Source organism: Bubalus bubalis, chromosome 11, assembly GCF_019923935.1.
Source record: "Bubalus bubalis isolate 160015118507 breed Murrah chromosome 11, NDDB_SH_1, whole genome shotgun sequence".
Taxonomy (NCBI): Eukaryota; Metazoa; Chordata; class Mammalia; order Artiodactyla; family Bovidae; genus Bubalus; species Bubalus bubalis.
The window spans coordinates 66838613-66856552 of record NC_059167.1 but is presented as its reverse complement, the minus strand read 5'-3'; the positions used below and the strand labels follow the sequence as shown (position 1 = coordinate 66856552).

General features: G+C 53.4%; 1 protein-coding gene and 1 non-coding gene across 2 annotated transcripts; both read left to right on the top strand.

The window, feature by feature from the left end:
• The first annotated feature begins 257 nt into the window (after positions 1-257).
• VPS18 (VPS18 core subunit of CORVET and HOPS complexes) lies at positions 258-9080 on the top strand. The gene is made up of 5 exons (XM_006066251.4): positions 258-760; positions 1839-1980; positions 4782-4873; positions 5000-6870; positions 7734-9080. Exons 1-5 carry the CDS (start codon positions 670-672, stop codon positions 8457-8459), a joined length of 2922 nt encoding a protein of 973 aa, XP_006066313.1. The 5' UTR covers positions 258-669; the 3' UTR covers positions 8460-9080.
• Positions 7267-7339, top strand: TRNAE-UUC. The gene has a single exon. It is a non-coding gene; the product is annotated as a tRNA-Glu (tRNA).
• Positions 9081-17940: the final 8860 nt, after the last annotated feature.

The following is a 17940-nucleotide window of genomic DNA, read 5'->3' as shown; positions in this document are numbered from 1 at the left end:
AAGGAAATGGCAACCCACTCCAGTATCCTTGCCTGGAGAATCCCATGGACAGAGGAGCCTGGCGGGCTACATACAGTCCATGGGGTCGCAAGAGTCGAACACGGTTTAGTGACTAAACCACCACCAGCTCGGACTCTCCGCAGCAGAGAACGGAGAACTCCGCTCCGAGAGCCAGCTAGGCCATAGCCCCGCCCGTCCGCCACCCGACCCCGCCCCTACCATCATCCGGCCCCGCCCACCGCAGACCTCACTGCACCTCCCAAGGGCCGGCTCCGCGACGTTCCTGCGCCAGCAAACGTGGGCCTCTGAGAACCCGGAAGTTACGTTATAGGCGTGCGTCCCAGGGGCGGGAGTCAGCTGAGCTGCTCAGGCGACGTTGGGACCACCTGAGATCGGCTAAGGGGAACCGGTGCTCTCTTGGGGGCGTGAGTTGGGTGCAGGACTGCGCCAAATTCAAGGAGGCGGGCTCTCTGATCTTCTCGCTCTATAAGGCGAGAGTGAAAAGATTCTCAGGATTTTAAAGGGGAGGAGTTGGCGGTGGCGGATTGCCAGGATCTGTCAGATTCCTGTCGAGGCTGGGGAGTCGCAGCTTCCAATCCGGGGAGACGGGGATCCCTGGGGGGAGCCCTGTTGTAATCCCTGGGACGGAGGACCCAGAGGCCGGGCACCATGGCGTCTATCCTGGATGAATACGAGGACTCCCTGTCCCGCTCGACCGTCTTGCAGCCCGGCTGCCCCAGCGTGGGCATCCCCCACTCGGGTAAGGGAAGTGAGGGCGCCGCTGCACCTCTCGGCTCTCCTGGCATCTGCATGGGAGGAGCGGAGCGGGTGGCTCCAGGAGCTCGGGTTCACCTCCTGGACCTGCAGTCTGGATTTAGGCCCTTGGTTCTCCTCAGGTTCTTATGGCCTCCAGGCGGTGGATGGTCGAAGTTTGTAAGAGCAGCAAGCACAGCCGCGTGATCTAGGCCATGCCACTAGAGTCCTTCTAAGAGGGAACTGGGACTCGGATAAGGAAGTGACTTGCTTAGAGGGCCGCAGTTGGGAAAACTGAGAATAGGTTCAGATGAGAATAGGCTTCATCTGATTCAGTGTTTTTCCCATCAGTCCCCTTGTGGAGGTAAAAGAAAGAATGAGTAAAGAACTGGTGAAAGGGGAGTGTTGTAGGGGAAGGAGGGATGAGCCTAGAGGGAACTCTGTCACTGAACAGGGGAAAATGAAGTATCTTAAGCTTTTGGTAGAGCTGTTTGCAGCTGGATGGTGAGGGGAAGTTTTTGTAGAAAGTAGTACAGAGTTGGCAGAGGCATCTGAAGTGCTGGAATATTTTGAGTAGTGATAGAGAAATGAAAGTTAAGGCTAGAGAGAAAGTACCAGCAGTTTGTTAACCAACTGATTGGAAGGGTTTCTCAGGGATCCCTCTGCCCTCATTCTTCTGGAGATTCATTGAGAGCATTATTGCATGGGCAGGGAGGAGGGAAGAAAGTGGAACTAGATGACTTTAGTTGAGCTGGGATTGCTTGGCCAAAGACTGATAAGGGAGAACACTCAAATTTTCCCTCATTACCACCAGGAGCAGGTACATAGTGGTTTAATAGCATCCCAAGGGTTCAAAGAATCAACCCCTTACTGCTTTCAGAGGTGTGGGAAGAGCCCAGAACCTATAATGTAGTGTAGGACTAATGTAGAGGTGATTAGTAAAGTGCTTGATATATTGATATTTAAAGTGTCACTAACCAACATCCTGGGGTAGGAATATGTTAGAATAAGGTGGAGGGGAGCAACCTGCCTCTTCTTGCCCTTCCTCTGTTTCATAGTTAACCTTTCTTTTGCTTCTTGCCTAGGATATGTGAATGCCCAGCTAGAGAAGGAAGCGCCCATCTTCACGAAGCAGCGCATTGACTTTACCCCTTCCGAGCGCATCACCAATCTTGTCGTCTCCTGCAATCAGCTCTGCATGAGCCTTGGCAAGGATACACTACTCCGGTAAATGAAGACCCAGAAGGTTTAGGAGTGTAGGAAGTGGATTGGTGGTATTTTGGAACTGTTGATTGACCAGGCCTTTCTTCCATTCTGGGCAGGTGAAACAGTGATTTGGGATTTTGGGGAAATATCCTATCCTTTCACAGAGAGAACTGATGTAGTGTAGTAGACCTGGACTCAGAGCTCAGCTCTGCCACTTACAGCAATGGAATCTTGAGCAAGTCACCTGGTCTCTCTGAACACGTCCCTTCATCTGTTACAGACTCTGTGTGTGTTTAGTCACCAAGTCGTGTCCAGCTCTTTGTGACCCCATGGACTGTAGCCCACCAGGCTTCTCTGTCCATGAGATTTCCCAGGCAAAAATACTAGAGTAGGTTGCTATTTCCTTCTCCAAGGGATTTTCTTGACCTAGGGATTGAACCCCCGTCTCCTGTATTGCGGGCAAATTCTTTACCACTGAGCCACCAAGGAAACCCGTTATAAACAGTACCAACCCACAAAGTTAGTCATGTAGATAAGTGGAACTGTCTAGAGTCCTGAAATAAATTCACTATAAGTAGAAATAAAATATCTCAATAAAACTGGAAATATCTCAAGTAAATGGAAATAATACATGACAAAAGGTGTTAGCAAAATTTTTTATCTATTCAGAATAACCATCTGAGATGAAACAGAGCTAAATCTCAGTATCACAAAAATGAATTCTAAGTAGAATAATTATTTAAATATAAAAAAATAAGCAGTGTGAATATTAAAGAAAATTTAATAAATTTCTATGTCCTTGGGCTTAAGGGAGACCTTCTTACTCAAGCTAGAAAATCAAGAATCCACAAAGGAAAAGATAGATTTGACTATGTACTTGCTGTTATGACAGAATAAAAATAGAAAAGCATATGAGGCAGGTCAGGACAAAAGACGGTGGGAAAATAATGTTTTTCCATCTATGACTAAAGATTTACATTCCTGTTCCTTAAAAAACCCTTTGAAATTAATAAGAAAAAGTTCAGTAGGAGAGGAAAGGTAAACAATATAATAAACAAGCAGTTCACAGAAGAGGAACTCCAAATTTCCAGTAAACATCTGAAAATAGTTTAAACCTGTGGGAAATGCACATTAAAATAACAGTAAGGGACTTCCCTGGTGGTCCGGTGATTAAGGCTCTGTGCTTCCAATGCAGGGGACGTGGGTTCAATCCCTGATTGGGGAACTAAGATCCCTCATGTTGTGCAGTATGGCCAAAAAATTGAAAAAAAAAAAAAAAATAAAACAACTAAGATACTATTATTTTTAACCTATAAGATTAGCAAGAGTTTAAAATAGCAGTGTATGATGCTGGTGAAGATATAGAGAGATGGACTCATATATTGCTGGAAAGAGTATAAATTGCCACCACCTTTTGGAAAAGTAATGTCTGTTAAACTTTAAAATATCTGTGACATTTCCTGGCAGTCCCACTTTGGGAAATTCAAGTAATAGAAAGAAAACTACGAGTTTGAAAGGTATATATACAAGGATGTTGATTGAAGCCATGTTTCTGGTAGGAAAAACTAGACCCAAGCTGAATGCCCATCAGTAGGAAAATGATTAAGTTATGATTCGGGCATAAAAGGAAATATTATGCAGTTATTAAAACAATGAGAGCTGTATCTGTTGACCCAGTGGAATGTTCATGATATCATTGAGAAAAGTAAGGTATAAATTATAAAAACAGTGATAAAATAACTTTATGTTGTGAACATGGAGAAAGACGTTAATATCACTTTTTTCTGGTGGGAATAACAGGAATTTGGAAGGAAAGTCATTAACTTTTTCTTCGTACATACTTACTTTTTGTTTTTAAATTTGATTGTGTGGGGTCTTAGTTGCAGCACATGGGATCTTCAATGTGGGTCTCAGGCTCAGTTGCCCTGAGGTTTGTGGGATCTTAGTTCCCTGACCAGGGATGGAACCCGCATTCCCTGCATTGCAAGGTGGACTCCTAACCACTAGACCACCAGGGAAGTTCCCCTTCATACAATTTTGCATTGATTCTTTGGTTAGAATGAGCGTATCATTTGAAAAGGTTTTAATAAGGGAAATACCTTAAATAGGGAATAACCTTAAGGAAATACCCCTCAAGATTACTGTGAAGATTAATTGAGGTCATACTAGCTCAAGCTCTTAGCATGCTGCTGGGTATCTAGAAAATGCTCAATAACCATTAGCTACTATTTGTGGTTCCCTTTTTACCCCAGCATTCTGGGATGTCCCTGCCCATCTTCCTGGAGGCACTGGGGGTGTGTTGAGCAGAAGCAAAAGACTTCTGCTTAGTGACTCTCAAAATGAAGTAGATTCTCAGAGCTGAGGGTTCTGAAGGAGGACTCCATATGTGTTTCAGAGTTCCCTTGGGATTGTATTCAGAATTTTATGTGTCTGTGTAGATTTCAGGGAGGAAAGGTTGTGTCTTTCATCTGATTATAAAGAGGTCTGCTGCTGCTGCTGCTGCTAAGTCGCTGTAGTTGTGTCTGACTCTGTGCGACCCCATAGACGTACCCGACCAGGCTCCCCCGTCCCTGGGATTCTCCAGGCAAGAACACTGGAGTGGGTTGCCATTTCCTTCTCCAATGCGTGAAAGTGAAGTCGCTTAGTCGTGTCCGACTCTTAGTGACCCCATGGACTTTAGCCAACCAGGCTCCTCCATCCATGGGATTTTCCAGGCAAGAGTACTGGAGTGGGGTGCCATTGCCTTCTCCATAAAGAGGTCTGTGATTCAAAAAAAGGCTCTGCCCTCTTCTGGAGTCATGCTCTGACTCTTGTCTTGACAGCATTGACTTGGGCAAAGCAAATGAACCCAACCACATGGAGCTGGGGCGCAAGGATGATGCCAAAGTTCACAAGATGTTCCTGGACCCCACTGGTGAGTAGTGATAGAGTTCTAAGGTGGGGATGGGGACTTTTGAGGGCAGGTCACTGCCGGGGTGGGTGGGACCTGAGGGCGGGAAAGGCAGCATCCTCTAGGGTGCCATGCTTTGCCCTCCTCCAGGCTCTCATCTGCTGATCGCTCTGAGCAGCACTGAGGTCCTCTATGTGAATCGTAATGGACAGAAGGTTCGGCCCCTGGCACGCTGGAAGGGGCAGCTGGTGGAGAGTGTGGGCTGGAATAAGGCCCTGGGCACTGAGAGCAGCACGGGCCCCATCCTGGTTGGCACCGCCCAAGGGCAGATCTTCGAAGCAGAGCTTTCAGCCAGCGAGGGTGGGCTTTTTGGCCCTGCCCCGGATCTCTACTTCCGTCCATTGTACGTGCTAAATGAAGAAGGGGGCCCAGCACCTGTGTGCTCCCTTGAGGCTGAGCGGGGCCCTGAAGGGCGCGGTTTTGTCATCGCCACCACTCGGCAGCGCCTCTTCCAGTTCATAGGCCGAGTGGCGGAGGGAGCTGAGGCCCAGGGTTTCTCGGGGCTCTTTGCTGCCTACGCTGACCACCCACCCCCATTCCGTGAGTTCCCCAGCAGTCTGGGCTACAGCGAGCTGGCCTTCTACACCCCCAAGTTGCGCTCTGCGCCCCGGGCCTTCGCCTGGATGATGGGAGATGGCGTGTTGTATGGATCATTGGACTGCGGGCGTCCGGACTCCCTGCTGAGTGAGGAGCGGGTCTGGGAGTACCCAGAGGGGGTGGGTCCCGGGGCCAGCCCACCCCTGGCCATTGTCCTGACCCAGTTCCACTTCCTGCTGCTGCTGGCAGACCGGGTGGAGGCAGTGTGCACGCTGACGGGACAGGTGGTGCTGCGGGACCACTTCCTGGAGAAGTTTGGGCCGCTGAAGCACATGGTGAAGGACTCCTCCACGGGCCACCTGTGGGCCCACACCGAGCGGGCTGTCTTCCGCTACCACGTACAGCGGGAGGCACGGGATGTCTGGCGCACCTACCTGGACATGAACCGCTTCGACCTGGCCAAGGAGTATTGTCGAGAGCGGCCTGACTGCCTGGACACAGTCCTGGCCCGGGAGGCTGACTTCTGCTTCCGCCAGCGTCGCTACCTGGAGAGCGCCCGCTGCTATGCCCTGACTCAGAGCTACTTTGAAGAGATTGCCCTTAAGTTCTTGGAGGCCCGACAGGAGGAGGCGCTGGCCGAGTTCCTGCAGCGAAAACTAGCCAGTTTGAAGCCTGCCGAACGAACCCAGGCAACCCTGCTGACTGCCTGGCTGACGGAGCTCTACTTGAGCCGGCTCGGGGCCCTGCAGGGTGACCCCGACGCCCTGAACCTCTACCGGGAAACCCGTGAGCGCTTCCGCTCCTTCCTCAGCAGCCCTCGCCACAAGGAGTGGCTCTTCGCCAGCCGGGCCTCCATCCACGAGCTGTTGGCCAGCCACGGGGACACGGAGCACATGGTGTACTTTGCTGTGATCATGCAGGACTACGAGCGCGTGGTGGCTTACCACTGCCAGCATGAGGCCTACGAGGAGGCCTTGGCCGTGCTGGCCCGCCACCGTGATCCCCAGCTCTTCTACAAGTTCTCGCCCATCCTCATCCGTCACATCCCTCGCCAGCTGGTGGACGCCTGGATTGAGATGGGCAGCCGGCTGGATGCCCGGCAGCTCATCCCTGCCCTGGTGAACTATAGCCAAGGTGGCGAGGCCCAGCAGGTGAGCCAAGCCATCCGCTACATGGAGTTCTGCGTGAACGTGCTGGGCGAGACCGAGCAGGCCATTCACAATTACCTGCTGTCGCTCTATGCCCGGGGCCAGCCGGCCTCACTGTTGGCCTACCTGGAGCAGGCCGGGGCCAGCCCGCATCGCGTGCATTATGATCTCAAGTATGCGCTGCGGCTCTGCGCTGAGCACGGCCACCACCGTGCTTGTGTCCACGTCTACAAGGTCCTGGAGCTGTATGAGGAGGCTGTGGACCTGGCCCTGCAGGTGAGCCGGTGATCCTTGACCCCATCTGGGAGAGAGGACTAGAAAGCAAGACATGTTGAAAGTTGGGGGGGTTGGACCGTGGCTAAGGGGTGCTGGCCTCTCTCGCAGAGGAGCTGTTGTACAGAGGTGAAGAACACGACTCAGAAGTCAGGGTTTGAATTCTGGCTCTGTCTTGTACTAGGCTGTGTGACCTCAGACTGGTTTCTGAACCTCTTTTTGCCTCAGGTTATTCAGCTGCAAAATGGGGATAATACAATAAGCACTTCCCTCACAGGTAAGTTCTGCATACATGCTAGCCACAATTGCAGAATGGGAAGGTGCTGAGTTGCATTGCTCAGATCATGAATTATCACCTATTTAGGATTATATAAAGTGCTATTTAAAATTTGAGGGAATTTCCTGGTGGTCCAGTGGTTAGGACTGTGCATTTTCACTGCGAAGGGCACGGGTTCAATCCCCGGTCAGGGAACTAATATCCTGCCAGCCATGCATTGCAGTCAAAAAAAAAAAATCAAATTCCTGGGTTTGAATCCAAGACTTACTGAATCAGAATGTCTGGGTGAGGGCCCAAAAATCTGTATTTTGGCTATTTCCCGAGGTGATTTTTAACTTCGCTAATATTGCAGGCCCACCATTAATAAGTAGCATTAGCATAGCTCTGACAGGGACAGGCCCGTTACTGACAGGCCTTCCTGTTTCAGGTTCCTTCCTGTTTCAGTAGCCCCTATTTCAGCTCCCAGAAGCCCGATCTTTCTTGTTGCCAGGAGTTCTGGGCATCTATTCTCTCGGGCATCTGTCTTTCCCACAGACTCTGCCCTGAGTGGGGAGGGGACTTGACCCTAACACTCTCAGCTTCCCCACAGGTGGATGTGGACCTGGCCAAGCAGTGTGCTGACCTGCCTGAGGAAGACGAAGAGCTGCGCAAGAAGCTGTGGCTGAAGATTGCGCGGCACGTGGTGCAGGAGGAGGAAGATGTGCAGACGGCCATGGCCTGCCTGGCCAGCTGCCCCCTGCTCAAGATTGAAGATGTGCTGCCTTTCTTTCCTGACTTCGTCACCATTGACCACTTCAAGGAGGCCATCTGCAGCTCACTGAAGGCCTACAACCACCACATCCAAGAGCTACAGCGAGAGATGGAGGAGGCCACAGCCAGTGCCCAGCGCATCCGGAGAGACCTGCAGGAGCTGCGGGGCCGCTATGGCACCGTAGAGCCCCAGGACAAATGTGCCACCTGCGACTTCCCCCTGCTCAACCGCCCCTTTTACCTCTTCCTCTGTGGCCACATGTTCCATGCTGACTGCTTGCTGCAGGCCGTGCGGCCTGGCCTGCCGGCCTACAAGCAGGCCCGGCTCGAGGAGCTGCAGCGAAAGCTGGGGGCTGCTCCACCCCCTGCCAAGGGCTCTGCCCGGGCTAAGGAGGCTGAGGGGGGCGCTGCTGCTGGGGGGCCCAGCCGGGAACAGCTCAAGGCTGACCTGGATGAACTTGTGGCCGCTGAGTGTGTGTACTGTGGGGAGCTGATGATCCGCTCTATTGACCGGCCCTTCATCGACCCCCAGCGCTATGAGGAGGAGCACCTCAGTTGGTTGTAGGAAGATGTCAACCCCGATAGGCGGGCAGGCAGTTGAGGGGCTGTCCCTTCTTGGGAAAGCCACAGCATCATCTGTGCTCAGTCTCCTGGAGGCTGCTGGGCTGGGACGGTAGGGCGGGGGAGTGCAACTATCCCTGTTGCCCTTGGGTATCAGCTGATGCTTTCTGCCCGCTGCCTGTGCTGGTCTTCGGAGCTGCCTTAGAGCTGCTGTTTTGCCCAGGCCATAAGCCTGCTTCCCCAGTAGAGGGCCATAGCCTGGAGAAGTCAGAATTGTGACCCCATCACTATCCCCCTGCGTGTAACAGCTCTTTTCCTTTTCACTCTCCACACACCTGTTCTCCTGGAGCATTACCTCCTATCCTAGCCTTCCCTATCACTGTGGCTTGTCTCTCTCAGAAGCGCTCTCTTCTGTCTGCCTCTCGGTCCCGCAGGTGAAAAGGCCAGCCCCCCAAGCCCTGGGCATGGGTTGGGGTGAGAGGTGGGGCTGATGGTGGGCCTGCCCTTGTGCACACACTGTCTGGGGCTCCAGTGTGAGGGGTGCCCTGGGGCAGAGAGCCTCCTGGAGGACAGTGGGAGATGGTGATGAGGTGGAGAGCATTAAACTGTCTGCATTGCCCTGGTACTCTGGAGTTGGTGCCTTTGTGTTGATGCTGGGGAGAGCGGTGTGTGAGTGATCTCTAAGAGGGACTGGGGTGCCACAGGAAGCTGCCAAGGCCCTTCATACTTTCAAGCCTTGGCCCTTGTTCCTCCTGGAGATGTGACAGGATGATTTTTTGATTCTTTGCCTTCACTCTGTTCTTTCTGACTCCAAGCTTGGGTTGGGCTTTAAGGCCTACCCTCCCAAGTCTGGGCTTCCCTGGTAACTCAGCTGATAAAGAATCCACCTGCAATGCAGGAGATCTCAGTTCGATTCCTAGGTCAGGAAGATCTCCTGGAGAAAGGATAGGCTACCCACTCTGGTATTCATGGGCTTCCCTGCTGGCTCAGATGGTAAAGAATCTGCCTGCAATGCGGGAGACCTGGGTTCGATTCCTGGGTTGGGAAGATCCCCTGGAGGAGGGCATGGCAACCCACTCCAGTATTCTTGCCTGGAGAATCCCATGGACAGAGGAGCCTGGAGGGCTACACACCTTGGGGTTGCAGAGTCTCAACTGAGCGACTAAGCACAGCACTCCCAAGTCTAGGAGCAGGGTCTGTTCTTCCCCTTGGCCAGCAGATGGTGCTGCTCCCCACAGAACTCTCCACACTCAGGCAGCTGGGGGCGCTGACTTCTCAAGTCTTGGTCTGTTCCCTCCCTGGTTGTCCCAGGAGTTTTCTGCTAATCTCAATGCCTAATCATAAATCTAAGCCCCTCATTCTTCCTACCTCCACTGGCTCTTACACATGCTAGATTTTGCTTGCCTGTCTCTTCACCAGCCTGGAACCCTGCCTTCTCAACTTCTGCCCAATTTTGATACTGCCCTACCACTATTTGGCATTTAATCGTAACACTGATGTTTGTTTCATTTTTTCATGGAGTCTTAACCACTGGACCACCAGGGAAGTCCCTTAACTGTAATGCAGAGGTCCGCCATGGAGGTGAGACTGCTGCTGCTGCCATCCATAGCATTTGGCAGATATGTTTTCTCCCTATCTATCTCCTATGACTTACCCATCCCCCCCAACTTATACTTCTTTAGTTGTGGCTTGAGGCTAAGCCCTAGGAAGTCCTGAAGCAGGGCCTTCCTGTGACATCAGCTGAGCACCCTTTGCTCCATGGACTGGTGTTCACAGTCCACTGCCCAGCTTTATGGGTGTGGTCAGTCAGCTGCCTAGACTGAGACGAAATAACTAGTGAGTGTTCCTGGAATCAGGCTGGGGTCAAGTCACCTGGCTAGTGATGGCTCTCCCAAGACATTTATCCTCTGCAGTTCTGGGAGAATCTTGTCCTGCTGATTTCTTCCCCAACCAGTAGAACAACAGGGTTTGTTCATGGCCCCTGCCAAGGGATAGGGCCAGAAGCTGTCTATCTTTGATGAGCCTCAGACTCCCCATCTTCCCCCTGAAGCAAGAATGGAAACAAAGGGGACCCTACCCATCCTAATCCTGTTCCCTTTCCAGTGCCCCAGGAAGATTTGGGGGGCCTCCTGCTCCCTTCCTCTCCATGTGGCCTAAGGCTCCCCTCACACCTAGACATGCCCAGTCCAGGGCTCAGGGTACTGCTCCCCACTGTCTACTAGGTAAATCTTGGCCTACCACTGGCCTGGTCACTTGCTTACTTGGAACAGCTTGAGGCTTCTGTTTTTGCACATAATGTGTGCCTAATAACATGTTAGTTAAGCAAAGGCTGCCCTACTGCTCCCTCCTCCCAGAAGACTTGGCTAAGACAGCCTGGGACACCCCTGCCCCTTCTGTCCTCTCTTAAGCCTGCCCATCTGGTCCTAGGCTGCTTCCTCTTTCCTGGAAAAAGGCCCCAATCTTCTCTGGCACCAACAGAATGGGGTTCCGTTGAGTCAGGGCAACGGGAAGCCACGGCTCTTAGATCCCTGGAAACCAAGCAAGGCCTGGAGTGGAGGGAAGAGAGAAGGCCCTCGGGGCCTTGGCCCTAAGCCTGGGGGGAGGATCAAGAAGGGGGGGTGGGGGTGGGGGAGCAGCTGCGTGGGCAGGGTCCAAGATGAATGAGCTGCTTCTGGAGCGGTCACTGGAAATAGGAGGAGTGGCCACAGTCAGTGACGCTGGGATCAGGGCAGGAGGCCTGTAAACAAGGAAGCCACCTGGGGGAGATGCAGGGCGGCCACTGGTCCTGGGGAGCAGGTGCTTCCTGAGGCCCGCCCTTGAGAGGGCCCTTGTTGGGGGGGCTGCGGGGGGCGCCTGGCTGAGTCAGCGGCGGGCACTAGGGGGCGCTGTCTACTGGCTTCCCTAACCCAGCAGCTCCTTTCCTCTGCCCCAGGGGGAGTGGCCCCCGAGGGTGTGCCCGCCCCACGTCTGAGGCTCGGCCGACTGCCCACCGCCCTTCTCCAGGCCAAAGCCAACCCTGGCAGGGAGGGCGCAGGGCTTAGAGCCCGGACAGTCCGGGAGTGAGTTCATTCCCCAGGGACCACCGACTCCCAGCAGTTCCTGCTCAGCCTCCTCTTGCCCCGCTGCGCCCAACTCGCGTCGCAGGCGGGACACCCTAACCCCATTGGTTGGGAGGGGGCCACCAGGCTCCAGGCTGCCCTTGGCGCTGCCCCCCTGGCGCCAGGGAAACAAAAGGTTAGGGGGCCCAGAGGGAGTTATCTGGCCCCACTACTAACACCGGGAGAGGGGGCAGGGAAGGGGGCCAAGAGGGGCACACCTCCTCCTCACTCCCTCAACTCTGCAGATTCTTCGAGACACTTTCACAGGCGGAAATTCCCAGAGGTCAGAGGAGGGAAACGGTTAATTCCTTTTATTCAATGGGTCCCCCCTACTCGCCTCCCCCCAACTTCCTCCCTCCACTTCCCGCCCCCCCCTGTGTGAACAGGAAGTGGAGAGGAAAAGGCTCTGAGCAGTGCAGCTGGGAGCAGGAGGCAGGGAGTGGGCGGCAGGCTTAGTGCCAGCCCTGCCCCTCACGGTTACTTGCTGGAGGGCCAGACCCACTGTGGTCTGGGAAAGAACCTGCAGTCCCGCGGGCGGGTGGCAGCAGAGCCGGGAAACAGCCTTGAGTGCGAGCGCCCTTCCCTCAGCCTGCTTCCAGGTCAGAGGCTGCTGCACCGAGGGTGCAAAGCGTCCTCGGCCGAGACCCAGCTGCCCTTGCCACTGCAGCCCCACCCCCACTGCAGGCTGGGCATCCCGAGGCTGGCAGGCATCTCTTCAGGCAGCCGCCGGTCCTGGCACCGGCTCCAGCCACTCAGCCCCTTGGCCCTGCCAGTTCTTTGAAGCTCATGCAGCGCTTCCTGTTTGGGGCAGGCGATGCCAGGGCCCCTCCCCCACCATTGTTCTGTAGAGACCATAGGTCCATCTGTTGCCCCATGGTGGGGCCCCTAGGCAGTGCCACAGGGGAGCAGCCCCACAAAGGACCCTGCTGGCAAGCTTTGCTTACATGGAGCAAGGCTGGGCCCTGCAGCAGGTTGAGGGTGAATGGTGGTCAGAGGCAGGGCCAGGATGAGCAGTGGGACAGAAGGAGAATGCTAGATAGTTCTAGGGCCACCCTCTGCTTCCTCCTTCACCTAGAGCATGGAGACTATACATGCTGGGAGCTATGCATGCTGAAGCCACCAGGAGAGGGACACCATTCTTAGGCCCAGCTTCCAAAATGGAAAACGGAGGCACAGGGACAACTCTGTCTAGGGCTGGCCCATAAAGGAGCACCAAGTAGGGTCCTTCTTTCAAGGTGATTAGCCTTGCCCACTGAATGCCCTCTATTAGGGGCTTTCCTCTCTGTGAGCAGCTTTGCCTTTTCTCAGCTTTCACCTTGAAGTAGCCTGTGAACTGAGCAGCAGGAGCCAAGAGGTCATAGGAGGTTAGGGTGGCCCGTGGCTGGTGACCACAATTGATGTCCACTGAGAACAAGCCCAAGCAGGCCTGGAAGAAAAGGAGAAAGGGACATAGGTTTGACCCCCAGGAAGGTGGGTGCTACTTCTGGTTTCCAGGCTGCTGTGACCAAAGGTCTATTTGTGTTTCCCGGGTGGAGAGGCAAGTGCCATGTGTCTCTAACTCACCTCCTCTGCCGAGGCCTGATCTCATGGCTCTGACCTTAACCTGCTTCCTGCCATAGGGCTAGGAGCCCAGACATGGCTTCCTGCATTTCCCTCACTAGATCCTCTGGCTTCTCTCCCCAGCCCAGGACCTGCCTTGATCACGGCTCCCAGAAGGTCAGAGTTGCAGTGACCTCAGGTGGAGGTCATAGAGTTCTGTGGGACCCTTATTCAAATAAAAGCGTCCCTTATGGATGTCCACTACCTTATATTGATATGCTGAGCTTCCCTGATGGGATCTGGGCTGGAAGAAGGCAGGGAACATACCTACTCACCATCCTTTCTCCCCCATCCCAATTTCTATGAGATGCCAGGATGCCCAGAATCCAAGTTGGAAAAACCACTGAGCTGGCAACCCCACCTCCTGCTCTTATAGATGCTGAATCTAAGAGGAGAAATTTGTGATACGCCAGGCTCCATCCAGGATCCAGTCCCTTCTCCGTGAGATTCAGCATCAGTCAGTAATGATCCTACACCTTCTGGGAGCCAGATACGGTCCTAGACCCTTTATTGTGCTCGCTCTCCATCTCCAGTCAGGTGGGTTGAGCTGAGAGACAGAGAGGCGATCTGGAAAGAGCAAATGCAAGTCTTTGCTCTACTATTTACCAGCTGTCAGTTTAATCACACCCTCAGAACCTCAATTTCTTCACTCGTTAAACTCAAACATAATAGACCTTGAGAGGCTCATGTGAGCCTAAGGGAGAGCAGGGCAGCACATCTGTGGTTAACCCAGGACCCAGCGCCCACACACCCCTGATGCTTGCTTCACCTCCACTCTCCTTGTGCCTGTTCCTTTAGAGCTGAGAGCCTGTGACCCCCCTCTCATGGCTCTCTCCTCATGAACCCTTTTGATCACGTCGGAAATCGGAGTGGAATTGGAAGAAAGACGCTTACTTGAGATTTTTCTGCTTCTCAAAAGATGGTGGTTTCGGGGGAGGAGAGGTTCAGGATGAGTATTCGAGAGGAAGCCCTCAAGCATATAGAGTGTGGCCAGTGAGGTGGGACAGGGTGCTGTTGGGGAGCGGGGTCTGATCTCTTGGAGGAGAGAGGGCACTACTCCAGCTCCAGGGAACAGATACGAGAGGCTGAGGGGACTAGGCCAGGCACGGGCTCTTCTGCCAGCTTGCCCTTCTGGTCCAGCCCAGAGCTTGCACAACAGCCTGGCTGGCTGGCACTCCCCAGAGAGCCTCAGGAAGTCCCCCTTGTCCCCCCTTGACCTTTGACCTTTTGGGCCTGCTGCAGGCCAGAATTCCAGGCAGCTGTCCTTTCTTTACCTTCTGTTCCTGGCGATTTCCCTTTAAGGCTGGGACTCAGAGACACCCCAGACCACCCCCCACTTACAGTTCATCTTTTTACATGCTCCCAGTACAGACCAGCTGGAGCCTCCCCTAGGGCAACTCGCTCTGTGAGCCAATGGGGACCCCTGGCCACAAGCCAGGATCCTTGGCATCGGAAGGGCCCAGTCTTTACAGGGGAGCCCCCCCAACAAGTGCTCCTGAACTCCAGACATCCGACTTTAGCCAGGCCTGACTTTTAGCCTTGTCTCAAAGTCCAGGGGGTAAAGCCAGAAACAGCAGACGGAACTCCTCTTCCTCCCCGTCATCCTCTGAGCACAGTCAGGAGAACCCTTGGTACTGTTCCACATTAAACCATGTTCTACCTCACAGCACTTGGCTCCGCAATCAAATAATTCCCTTTGGTTTTTCTAGCGGACTTTTTGCTTTTATTTTTTAGGGTTTCTAGGCCTTTTTTTTTTTTTTTTTAAAGCAATCAGTCTAAATTTGTCATCACACATCCCCCATTTCCGCCCCCAAGGGCCTCCTTTTCATCCCCTGGAATCTGGAAACCATATGTGTGGGCAGAAACCCCCCAGCATCCCCCAGGCACCCTGGCTAGGCTTGGCCTCCACAGGGGCAGCCTGATGGCTGGGGGAGAATCTACAGACCGGGCTGGGGCTGGAAAGGGAGTTTCTCTTTGGACCTTCCCAGCTCAGGCCATGGAGAAGCCGTGTGGTCTAGTGGTTAGGGCTGGAACACACGAGTTCTGTCCCCAGCCATCTCTTTGACTAATGCCAGAAGACTGGGAAAGTCCCCTTGGTACCCAAGGGACTCAGTTTCCCCACCAGCTGAGAGTCTCAGAGCTTCACTTGCTAGCTCATCTCCTATCTGCCTTGGTAAAGAGTTTTTGATCCAAAAATTTTTGCTCTGTCACAAGCTGTGTGATCTTGACAAATGGCTTCATCCTTCTGAACCTCAATTTCCTCTTCTGTTAATTAGAGAGTGTTATTCTGCCTGTCTCCTGGTTGTTTTTAGGCTTAAATAAGAAAACATATTCTCAAGGACCTAGCGTCAGGCCTGCTGTTAAAAAAAGCTCAATAAACAGTGGTTGTTATTGTTAGCAATAAGTAGAAATATGTAATGAGGTGGGAGTGTGTTCTCAGCAGGCATGGCTCCGAGGCCCAACCTGCCCCTGCCCCTTCTGGCTAGGCTGCCCGTCTGGACCTTCCATGGGCCTTCTCAGCTCTAGAAGGCGCAGGGATGCGTTACTATTAACTGTGGATCAGGGCTGAGGCCCTGCTGCTCTTCCCTGTCTCCATGACGACCCCAGCCCCTCCCCTCCTTCCTTCCTCGGGAGCTTTCTGTTTACTGTAAACAGCTGCCCCAGCTCTGCCCTAGCTGATCCCGCCCAGGGCCAGCCAGACCCTCTCTGAAATGGGCACAGGCTAGATGTATGAAGGTCTGGGCCCAGCATCTGGGCTCCACACAGCCTTGAACAGGCTCTGCTTGGCCACCTTGACCAAAGGGGAGGGAAGAAGGGGGAGAGGGGGTTACCTCAGACTAGGGCAGCCAGAGCCTCAGAGACAAGGAACAGATGGAGCATAACTGAAGAGAACCATGTTGAGAGAGCCTGACAGAGAGACCTCTGGCTTAGCCTTGGACTGACCTGGGTTCAAATGCTCACCTAGATTTGCTTACCGTGTGACCTCAGGCTGGTCATTTAGCTTCTCTCGATTTCATTCAGTTTATTGATTTGTAAAATGGCGATTATGATACCTTCCTCAGAGGATTGGTTGGTATTTAGATTAGTGATAATGCATGTACATTATCATGGTGTATTGCCAGCCTGCGCTGATGATATCTGGATTTATTATTTCACCTCTCAGATGTTCTCATGCTCAGGGACCTTGCACGAATCCCTGTCTCTTCCACCACCTCACATGCCTCAGTCACACTAACCTTCAGGCTTGGGTATGTATACACGCAGCAAACACATACAAGCCAGGCAATGAAGTGAAACTCACAAGTGTCTGAGGCACGAGAGAATCTTCATGAAAGTGGAGGAAGAGTCGAGCTGTTTCCTAAGCCATTACTTGGGCCTAAGTGACCCGTCATTGGAGCTGGGGCGTCTGTGTGTAACACCATCACCAGGTCACCAAATCTGCCTAATTCTGTCTCCAATCAGCCCCCAGGATCACACCCACTCTCCTCATTCAGTTGACCACAGTGCGGGAAGAAAGGGGACGCTGTTAGGGCATGGCTCCCCTTTCCTGGGGTCAAGCTTTTAGGGCAAGATGTCTGGGACGTGAGGGTCCTGGCTCCCAGCTCCCAAGGGGCCCACATTGGCTCCATTGATTCTCCAGCATCCTTGGAAGGACCAGCCAGTTAGTAGAGCCTAAAAGGGAAAAATACAGACCTGCCATTCCCCTGACCACCAGAACCAGGGCAGGCTGGGGTTAGGCAGGGGCATTCATTGATTTGAGTCATTCCCCACAGGACCATGAGTAAGTGTGGCTCTGGATTTCCAGGTCCTACTCCCCACCAAGAGGCCTGCTGGGGTCTTCCAGGACTGGGTCCCTGTTGGCCCCAGGTGTGGCCCTGGGGCTCCGCCTTGGACTTGGCTCATTATGGAACAGGGAGTCACAGCTGCGCAGACTTGCGGGCTTAGCTGACTCTGCTCCCACACCCCTTGGCTGACAACCGGGCCCAACTCTGGGGTTTCTGTCCTCACCGGGGCCTGGGCTGCATGAGGAAGGAGAGGAGCCCCCAGCACTAAGTCAGCCCATGGACAGGGCTGGAAATCCCCCACTTCTTACCTTGGCTGGTTGAGGAAACAGCCTCCCGGCAGAGGGCCGCCTCCCGCCAGGGACTTTTCTCTTGGGGTGACACAGCATCCAGGGCAGCTAGAGGGACCCCAGCCACAGTTCAGCCACCCTTCCCTGGGGTATAGAGACCATCACACACGACCACTTTCTCCCTGGTGGGAAGCATGGCAGCCAAAGGTCCTAGAGCCCAACGGGAACACAGCGGGCCTGAGAGGGTGGGCAGGGAGAGGGGAGGCCACAGCAGGTAGTGATGGCCCGGAAAGTCCACAATGCTGGTGACGTCTGGGCGTCCGACCCGGCCCAAATGGTTCTGCACCCAGAGCTCACCAGCCCCTCCTCCACAGTTCCCTTCCCCCACCCAGTCTGAAAGCTCTCACTGATCTCCCAGAGTGGTGGTCTCCAAATTTTTTAGATTATGAATATCTCTGTATAGGTTATATAGTACAGTCAAAACACATATTAAGTATTATTAAAGTTCAACTTATTTTTTAGATAAACAATTAATCTCAATAGAAATTCTATTTCCTCCACCCCCTGGACAGATAGCCTTGCTCACCCCTGCACACAGCCCACGTGGAGCTATCACACAGAGATAGGAGGGTCCTTTTCAGAGCTGACCATCCACCTTGCAGGAGGGTGCAGGGCATGGGAGGGGGCAGGCTAGTTTTCTAAATACATTTGCAAAC